At 39.8% G+C, this 10,444-nt stretch overlaps 1 protein-coding gene across 1 annotated transcript in view; it reads right to left on the reverse strand.

Annotated features, from left to right (window-relative positions):
- Positions 1-10,068, reverse strand: part of CHD2 (chromodomain helicase DNA binding protein 2) — a 125,227-nt gene extending 115,159 nt beyond the window's left edge. The window contains exons 1-2 of the mRNA XM_023512635.1: positions 9,508-10,068; positions 9,029-9,161 (exon numbers count right to left, since the gene is read on the reverse strand). Of these exons, the coding sequence (XP_023368403.1) occupies positions 9,029-9,090 (62 nt within the window). The 5' untranslated portion in view covers positions 9,091-9,161; positions 9,508-10,068. The remainder of the gene's footprint in view (positions 1-9,028; positions 9,162-9,507) is intronic.
- Positions 10,069-10,444: the final 376 nt, after the last annotated feature.

Consider the following 10,444-nt stretch of genomic DNA (forward strand, 5'->3'; position numbering starts at 1 on the left):
GTGTATGTGGCTGGCGCCTTAGCCACTTGAGCCATAGACGCCGAGCCAGATGGTTACGTTTATAAACTAGAAAAAAGAAGTTCTGAATGGACTGTAACTGCATTCCATGTAAATAAACTTTTACAGGTATATGAAGGGTGAAGGAGAGAACTACCCTAAGGAAGTGAGATCACTAGACTTAAAGAAAGCAACCAGCAGACACAAGGGACATTATGAAATCCCGAGGTGAAAAAGTCTATTGGCATACCCATGTTAAAGGTATGCCTAGAGCTGTACCTATCATTCGATACAGAAACGTCCTCCTCCATAAACCCTACAACCTCCTTTACAGCACCTCACCCCACACTCTTGCAGCTCTTAAGATTGGCCTAAAAAGGGAATAAGGAAAATACCACAAATGATGGCAAGACCAAGAGTTATGACAAAATAAGAATAAGAAGTACTCCATCAGATCAGGAACACTGCAAACACAAGGAAACATATGCGAATCTGGAACATGTGGAGTGCTTTTAAAAATTAACTGAACCGTACGGAAAGAGATGGATGGACATTGGTAATTTTAGAAGTTCTCCAAAGTCAGAAATAGGAACAAAAAATAGAACTCAACTAACCCATAACCCAAAAAGTAAAGGAAATAAAAGAAACAAAAGAAACCAAAAACACACAAATCTTAAGTACATATAGTTCCACAAGAAGTACACACTACTGTGTACATTATATAAAGTCAAATATATAGTGCTATGGTGAAAATTTGGTACAATCAATTAGACATAGGTTGTAAATATTACTGCTATTACATTTCTATCTACATAGCTGCAACATAGTACTCCCCACCATTTATTCTTACACTCCAACAACTTGGGAAAATAAAGAGATAAGCTCAGGTAAATAACTAAGTAGCTGAGGGGTGGGGGGACTAAATGCTAAGAGTAGGGCTGTGACTCACAAGAAGCTGTTATAGTCCAGGAATAACCATATACTCCCTTGAAAAGGCTGCTGCTTCTCAGAAAAAAATTCTAGGAAAGGAGTAACTGTAAAATACACCCAAAGTTTCAACTAAGTAAAAGAGAACTTGCCTCCTCAAATCATTCCCAAAAATCTCTCCTGGCAGGCCCAGACAACCATCACAGCCCTAGGGACAACATGGCTCTTGAAGAAGGACTCAGGAAGTGGAGGGGACGTGCTCAAGAAAGCTGAGCGGTAAGAATAAAATTGTATTACCAACGGCTTACATTTATTGAGCACTTTTATGTGATGGGCTCTTTGCTAAGTACTTTCTAGGCATATTATTTAACCTTCATGAGCTAATGTAGATTACCATTATTTACATTTTAAAAATGAGAAAATTTTAAGTCCAACAATGAGTGAAAGTGCTTCACTGATCTAACTTGAAACACTTTCCAGTACTAAAGTTGAACCAGTACCTATTAACATAGATAGCTGTCACCAGTCAGAGGTTAACAGCTCAACATTATTGCCAATGACGATGAATTGTTAAAATTAAATCCAGGCGGGGCTGTGGCTCAGTGAGTCGGGCACCAGCTCCATACACCCAGGGTGGTGGGTTCAAACCCAGCCCCGGCTAAACTGCAACAAAAAAATAGCCGGGTGTCGTGGCGGGCACCTGTAGTCCCAGCTACTCGGGAGGCTGAGGCAAGAGAATTGCCTAAGCCCAGAGGTTGCTGTGAGCTGTGACTTCATGGCACTCTAATAAGGGCAACAAAGTGAGACTCTGTCTCTAAAAAAAAAAAAAAACTTAAATCCAAAGGATTAAGTCAGGACTATCCTTAGAATGTTGCCTTAGCCAGGACATCTCTGTAACACTGCTCCCTCAAAATCACAGTGATCACATTTTCCCCAAACTAAGGACTCCAATAAAGGGACCTGAAATACTCCTCGGTCTGAAATACGAAATACAACCCAGGAGAGTTAAAAATACCAAAAAGGGGATCCATAACCAAACAAGTGAACAAAAATGCTAAATGGAAACTATTTCAGAAAATGTAGTATGAATGGCTACATTCTCCTACTACACACATTCTCCAACATTTATTTCACAAAGAAAATCCTTGTCCTCAACTTCATAATCAGGGCTTAAATGCCCCCAGACACGCCTTAACAATTAAAGATCAGAGTGGGGGTGGGGGGGTATAACAAATATATAAATGGTATGTTCCAGCAGTGTGCTGAATTACTGATTACAAAATGAAAATATAATTGACTCTGGACATTGAATGGCTGAGTCAACTTTTGTTATTCTGGTTTTCTACTTATAACCTTTAAGTTCCAAAACAAATAGTAATGGCCAACTTAGTGGAGGTATAAATTTAAACTCAATTACCAGTCAAGCTGGTATGAAAAAAGAAATTACTCAGCTACACTGACAGTCACCTAACATAACTAAGCAAACAAAGTTATTTTTCTTTGTACACAAAATAACTCTTCAATAATCTTTTTTAAAGTTTCTTAGTTAAAGTAGACACCCCTACAAGGGAGCCAACTGACTTCTAAGATTATGAGGAAAAAGCTAAAAAATCTTAAAAAGAGGCTTGGCAACCCTAGCACAGCGGTTATGGCACCAGCCACACACACTGAGGCTGGCAGGTTCAAATCCATCCTGGGCCAACTAAGCAACAATGACAATGGCAACAAAAAAAAATAGCTGGGCGTTGTGGCAGGCACCTGTAGTTCCAGCTGCCTGGGAGACTGGGGCAAAAGTATCACTCAAGCCCCAGAGTTTGAGGTTGCTGTGAGCTGTGACACTACTGTACTCTACCGAGGGCAACATAGCAAGGAAAAAAAAAAATCTAGGGCAGCGCCAGTGGCTCAGTGGGTAGGAAGCTGGCCCCATATACTGAGGGTGGTGGTTTAGAACCTGGCACCGGCCAAACTGCAACAAAAAAATAGCTGGGCATTGTGGCGGGCGCCTGTAGTCCCAGCTACTCAGGAGGCTGAGGCAAGAGAATTGCCTAAGCCCAGAAGTTGGAGGTTGCTGTGAGCTGTGAAGCCGCTGTGAAGCCACTGCACTCCACCCAGGGCAACAGCTTGAGACTCCATCTCAAAAATAAATACATAGGCTCGGTGCCTGTGGCTAAAGTCGCTAAGGCGCCAGCCACATACACCTAAGGTGGTGGGTTCGAATCCCCAGCCCGGGCCTGCCAAACAACAATAATGGCTGCAGCCAAAAAATAGCCGGGCATTGTGGTGGGCGCCTGTGGTCCCAGCTACTTGGGAGGCTGAGGCAGGAGACTTGCTTGAGCGCAGGAGTTGGAGGTTGCTGTGAGCTGTAATGCCACAGCACTCTACCCAGGGGGACAGCTTGAGGTTCTGTCTCAAAAAATAAAATAAATACATAAATACATAAAACTCCTTATTAAATATTGTTTGCCTACTATCCAACAATCTAATCTTTACAAAAGATGTCCAATACCAACTAGAATCTTCAGATTTTAAACTGCAAGAATCTGTGAAATACGTATTATATATATACACAGACACATATTCGTACATACAGAGTGTGACCAAAAAAGTATGCACGTTCCAAGAAAGGAAAAAACCGAATTAAAATTATAATACTCACATCCTGTTTGACTTCTGCAATTACAACACATACAATATACAAGATGATATTACCAGTATATATGCTTACAACTTTAAGAGTTTCTTCCTTTCTTAAAATGTGTGTTATTCGGGCACCCTCTGTATAGCAAAACTTTTCCTGCCACTTCATGCTATTCTGCAGGTGTGTGTGGGGAAATTGGTTCTTTAGAAAATTAATTGCCTCTCAGCACATTATGAACAGTTGCGAGATAAACTAAATCATGATATGTACTTTAATTCATGTGATAATTATAGATGAGCTAAAACAGATCTTCAACTGAGTAGTGTAATTCATATCCTCCCGAACATAAAGAACTGCAATGGTGACTACTTCTATACTGCTTTTAGGAATTTGAGATCATTTACCAAATACTAAAATTTTAGCCTAATTAGAATTCAATCCCACTATACAGAAAGGAAGATGGGCTTCTTACCTTTAATCTTGCTGTGCTACACTTAGAAACCACAGTTGCTTTCAAGTTTCACAAGTACTTAAGTCTCTAAGGATGTTAAATATTCTCCACAAGATACATTTGAGCATGTAATTTTTAAATCACTTACAAAATGGTTGATGAGCACTTCTATATAAAAGAAAACCCAGTTTCATTTAGTTTCCATAAACTATGCAAAGAAATCTTCCCAAAGGATCTAAGCTCTGAAAAACCTAGATAAAAACACTAATACAGTGAATTTTACCTCACAGATTTTATTCAAAAACCTGAGCTATGCCAAGTAATCACCTACACGTAAGAGGTCCACAAATACACACACACACACACACACACACACACACACACACGAGACAGAACGTCTACTCCTGGCTCCCCAGCTAGAATGCAGTGGCACCATCATAGCTCACCTCCACCTCCCCAAGAGTTGAGATTACAGGCGTCAGACACAAGGCGGAGCTAATACTTCCATTTTTAGTTGAGATGGGTGTCTAGCCTTGCTCAGGCTGGTCTCTAACTCCGGAGCTCAGGTGATCCACCCGCCTCTGCCTCCGCCTCCCAGGGTGCCAGGATCACAGGCGTGAGCCACGGCGCACAGCCCATTACTTTGAAGTAATATAGTCTACTCAATAAAACAATTCTGGAACTATGGCCTCTGCTAGCGCTTCCTCCCTAGGAAGGGGTTACACCTGTAACCCCTGCACTCTAGAGGGGAGGCCGAAGGAGGTGGATCGCTTAAGCTCAGGAGTTCAGAGACCAGCCTGAACAAGAGTCAGACACCCTCCACCCCTCTCTAAAAAACAAACAAACACACACACACAGCTGGGCGCCGTGGCGGGAGCCTGTTGTCCCATCTACTCCGGAGGCTGAGGCAAGAAAGTAGCTTGGGCCCAAGAGTCTGAAGTTGCTGTGAGCTATGACGCCACAGTACTCTACCAGGGGCAATTAAGTGACACTCTCTCAAAAAAAATAAAACTATCACTCCACAATAAATCCATCCACTAATACCTTAATTTCATGCTTAAATTCATTACTTCTAACTGAATTACCAAGCAGTCGTTGCTAAACGAGGAATTTTTTAACCAGAAATCTTTGCATGATTCGAATTCTCAGAATGGAGGCTCAGGGAAACTTCATCCCAAGATGCGGCCAGAGCCACGGTTTTAACAAGTAGTAGTAACAAATTGAAAAGGCTGCTTTTCGAGGCCTGCTTGCATAGTAACAGTGGCCTGAAGGTTTTCTGCCACTTTTTTAGTTAGTAAACAATTGCTAGGCTGTTGTCTACTTCGGAATCTCACTGTGATTCTATAAATCATTTAGCACATACTGACCTGAGTTTTTCTCCACCAAATGCCAATTGAGAAACTGTATGGTACCAAGTAAAAATGCAGGGGGACAAGTTCAAATAAGCTCTTTGTTTGTGAGCCATGTATTAAACACCCGTTAAAGAGATTTCAATTAAAATAAAAACATCCCTTTAAGGCACTAAAAAGCCTCCGATTTATGGTAACGAAATTAAACTCACTAATCTCTTAACACTGAACAGAGGGGTCAAAACTCGGGTATGAAAAGGGGAAAACTAAAACTGTAAAAACTAGTAGGTTTTCAACTTGACGATTTTGGTAAGCGCCTTTTTCTACGAAAGTTAGAAGTGGCTTCGGAAAGAGTAAAATCATTCCCAGTCACCAGCAAGGAACACGCCCAGTAGGGTATGAACAGACACAGCAAGGGCGGACAGGACCGCCCGGAGCCAAATCCGCCAGGAGAAAAGCCGCGCGCCGGAAACTCCCAGCTCGAGTTCCCGTCCTTTTCCCCTCCCCCCCAGGCGGGCAGCACTGAAAGCTGAGGAAGCGCCGGACTCGCGCACGCCGTCCTACGTCACTGCGTCTTCTACCCCCTGCTACGGGTTGCCTGACGTCATGAGGCGGGGCCCACCGGAAGAAGCCACCGTTGACCCTGCTGTTACCAGGCGTGCGCACAGCCAATCAGCACTCGCGCCGGCGCCGGCCGGCCTTTGAACTCGGCACGGCAACTTCCTGCTGTTTGGCGAGTACACAGTGCAATGCAGTATGTCTGTCAACGCTGCGGCACAAAGGAACAGCCATTTTGTGACTGAGCTGGACCTGCACCAAAATGCCAGGGTCTCAGAAAGCTGCGACCGGCGCTATCGAACCCTTTATTTCAGCACCAGAGTACCAAAAGGGAAAAGGAAGGGCGGGGGGAGAGGTTTCTGTATTGCAGGTTTCAGTTATTTTTCAGTCTTCTCGAAAATCCCGATTTTTAAAGTATTATCAGCGTCATAAAATGGCTGCCACTTGAACTACTTTACTTGTTCCAGTCCACAAGCATCTGCATTATGCCATTTCTAATCATTCCCAGCCTTTAAAAATAACTGCTAATGCTGATGGGAACTGTACGATTTATCCGTATCTCAGGTTATCAGAATAAATCTGGCTCAAAGGCAGACGATTTTGAGGTAAATTTAATAAACTTTCAGTCCTTAAGCTTAAACTGCAAACGTAGCGTCCTAGAACGCAGAACTCTGCACTCAGTTCCGTTCTTCTCACCCGTTTCCATATTTTCTGATAACACTAAAGTTATTTTCAGCTGCAAATTTAATTTTAAAAATAGGTGGTATAGTTTTTATATACATATCCATCACTAAACCTTTGTTTAGAAATTTTAAAAATACTTGTTTTTAAAAACCACTTTTGAATTTTTCAATCTTCAAAAATCGTGATTGTTGACACATTAGACGTAAACATTAACTTCCAAAGAATACAGGAAAGAGGCATACAAACTTACATAATCCCTATTAAGTACTGCACCGTTTCCAAAAACAGTAAAATACCAGAAGTTTACCTAAAATTGCACTCATTCCTCCAGATCCTGAATTAATTCTTAAACCAAAAGTTTACCTGACCTGCAAATTCCTCTCCGCTTTTGTGGCTCTGGCTACAGAAATGACTTTTGCAGTATTACCTAAACACTATTCCTTTGGTGCCATAAAACCTCCTGGTGGCATTAGGAACCAAGCAGTAGTCACACAGTCCCTATTCAGCTCACTAGAAGTAACACTTGTATCTAACATTAAAACACCACTAACATCCTTTAGCTTTACAATTTTAAAAGGAAATGATGTCATAATCACGTACATGTATTAAGGCATGCAATTTAGGGTTAACAGTAACTTAAAAGTAACTTCATCTTTTCATCAAGTTGTCTCTCAAATATTTTTGGACGTTCATCAAGTCCATGTTCCAATGTATATATGACAAAAACATTTAAAAGTACAGTACATGCTTCTGGTTCAGCTGTAACCCCCTCTACCAGTAAGCAAATGCATGACAACTTCCAAGTAGTTTTCCAGGTGACAGTAAAAATACTAAAAGAAACGAAACATTGCTCTATTTTTTTTTTTAATTAGAAAGCATAGTCTATCAATGATGTTAACCACAAACCTGGCATTAGAAAACCAAAACCCATGTGAAACTATGCAAATGATATACTCAGGGGAGTAACAATTTTAGTATCGAATCTTTAATACTTTCTAAAATATACCTGGGCTTTCTCATTTCTTCTAATTGTCATTACCTTCCAGAAAAATCAGTGTAGTCTTGGTACTGAAGTTTTCTGTCCTTAATATAATCTGGTATAATTACATAGGCAATTCAGTTAAGACAGTAATCCAAACTGTGTGACACTCAGATTTGCAAAATATTAACATTTTTAAAAGCAAGGCTCAATGTATTTTTAGCCTAATAAACAGAATTCAACATTTGTAATAAACCATGCACAGCCCTTTCAAATTCACTAGTCTAATAAAAAATATATTTACGGAAAATAACTAAAATCAAAATTAGGGAGGAAAATTATATAACCAACCACGTCCTTTTAACTTCATGATTTAAAATTTATAGCAAATAAGCACACACCAAGAAATGCATTCATCTTATACCATACCTTTAAAAATTAATATACAGAGATCATAACAACGAAAACATCCTAAAGGCTTTATTACTTAGTCACTAATAAGGTACTCCAAAGGAATGTGAAACAAATCATAATTTGAACAAACAGTACATTTGTAAGCTTCAGAAGATAAAGCATTCCAGAGGACTCTGTTGAAATACATCAATAAATTTGAAGCAGCTACAAGTAAAACATGAGGATAAAATGTATCTACTAACCAGAAAGCCCTGTCTTCAGCATACAAACACAAACCTTAAAATATTTTAAATATAAAACATACAATTAAAATCACATTAACAAACATAAAACAGAAGTATATTAACAGTATTCAGGGTTTCTGTGATTACAGGTTTGATTTCATAAATTCAGAAACTCTAACCATCAAGTAAAGGTTTTTGATAAATCATATTAAAATTTTCTAAAATGTCAAGTGTTATCTAAAGAGTCAAATAAAAACTTAAACTGAAAGGCATCAGTCAAAGTGTTCTTCTTGTGATTTCACCTTTAAATGTACATTTTTTCATTCATATAACTTTCTCAAATGTCTATTTACTATAATTTACTACTACAAGGCTCCTCTATGGCCCTCAGTTACAAGTTTGTATATCCTAGATTCTTCAAAGAAAAAATTTGCCTTGTATGTAAAATGGTGCAATGCAGCAATGGCTAAACCGACAAGGTCATTTTTCTACAGTACAAAAACCTAAAAACTGAAATTTACTGACAGAAAAACTGTAGTTTACAGGAAAGGCCCCTTTGAATAAAGGTACCTTACCTTTTGACTGCTGTAAGAGGCCCTAAGTCACAACTCAACTTTCATAAATTGCTACCAAAAAATTAGGGTGTGGCATATTAGCAATCTCAAGGTCATGCTTTAAAAAACGAATTCAAATTAGAAAAATAGTTATAATAAAACAGACAGTAATCCATGTCTGTCAAGGTAAACAACTGTAAGCTGAGGTTTCCCCCAAAAAAAGACAAAAAGGAAGAAAGTTGATAGCTCATACCTCGATGCATTGCTGTGTAGCGAACTGTCCTCCTCTTGGCTTTTGTCCTTATTTCTCATCATCTTTTAATTCTTAAATATTAAGGGGGAGGGGGAATCTGTGTTTGCTTTGAAGTCCTGTGCCCAGGTATTTACTGTCAAAAGTTGAAAGAAAGGTAAGGTCCCAGCTTCTATCGATGGTTTTTATTATCAGGAACAAAGTCCTGACGATGTTAACGATACTGTTAAAATGCAACAACAGAAAGCACCAAAAAACAAGATAATTCTATTTTTTCCTAAAAAGAAAAAAGACATAGCAGGATAAACCGAACAGTGAAAGCATCACTATCAATAAGGAAAGTTTCTCAAAGTAACACACTGGATACAAATAACAATCTCTGTATCTTATTGCGTCATCCAAGAATTTCTCATATTTACAGAAAACAAAGCAAAGTTTAACATATAAATCTTTAAAATTATCACTAATGATCATGAACTTACCTGATCCATGTAGTATGCCCAAAGCAGGAGTCCCATCTAGTAGTAGAAAAATATCAGATCCCAAATAATTAAAAATAAAGGCAAAATCCTCCGTTAAAAAAACAAAAAATAAATTAAATAATCCTCAAATATGTTAACTCGTCAAAAAAATAAAGTAATAATTAATACCAAAACGGGTCGGAAAGAAAAAAAACCTCATTAGGAGAGCGCACAAAAATGGAGGTGCGCCATGGCTTCTAAGCTGGAAAAAACAACGACCTGGGCTCTCAGTACGGCTGCTTCTTTCCAACAAGGCACGAAAAGAAAGCTCCTAAAAGCTGCTTTTCTCCCTAAAAAAGGTTCGAATCGACCCCAGTAAGTCACTAGGAGAGGCAGGGGGCTGCGGGGGCCCCCTGAGGCTGCCAGAAAGTTAGGGAAAGTTGCGTAAAGTGAGGCAAAGGCAGAGAGCAGAGCGCGCTCTAAGGCACAGCCGCCATCTAGAGCCTCCTTCCCAGCTCTGAGAGCTCTGCCTTTGATTGACACTCTCTACATTTACCCCACAACTCAGGTGATGTACCATAGACCCACCCCTTCATCGCCACCAAAAAAAAAAAAAAAAAAAAAATCCTCCATCCCAGGGAGCTGAGGACCCCCACCCCCACACCTCCCTGCCCCTCAAGACCACCCCAACAGGGGGAGGGGGAGGGCTTCTTAACCCCCTCTGGCTCAAACACCCTTTTTAAGCCAGAGAGAAATGTAATTTGTTCCTTTTGTCTAAAGATCTGCTAAATATTTCAGTCCTTTAGCTAAAATAACTTCCTCCCTGGACAGGAAGTAGTGTTTTATCAAGCCATTTTGAAAAAGGGATAATTCTTAGAGAATTTAAAGCTCAGCTTAAATACTAATCCTTTAAAAAATTAACCCCCTCATGGGTAAAATGATTTCTAAGTAAAAGCAA

This window comes from Otolemur garnettii, unplaced genomic scaffold, assembly GCF_000181295.1.
Source record: "Otolemur garnettii isolate 467f Iridium unplaced genomic scaffold, OtoGar3 scaffold00029, whole genome shotgun sequence".
Classification (NCBI taxonomy): Eukaryota; Metazoa; Chordata; class Mammalia; order Primates; family Galagidae; genus Otolemur; species Otolemur garnettii.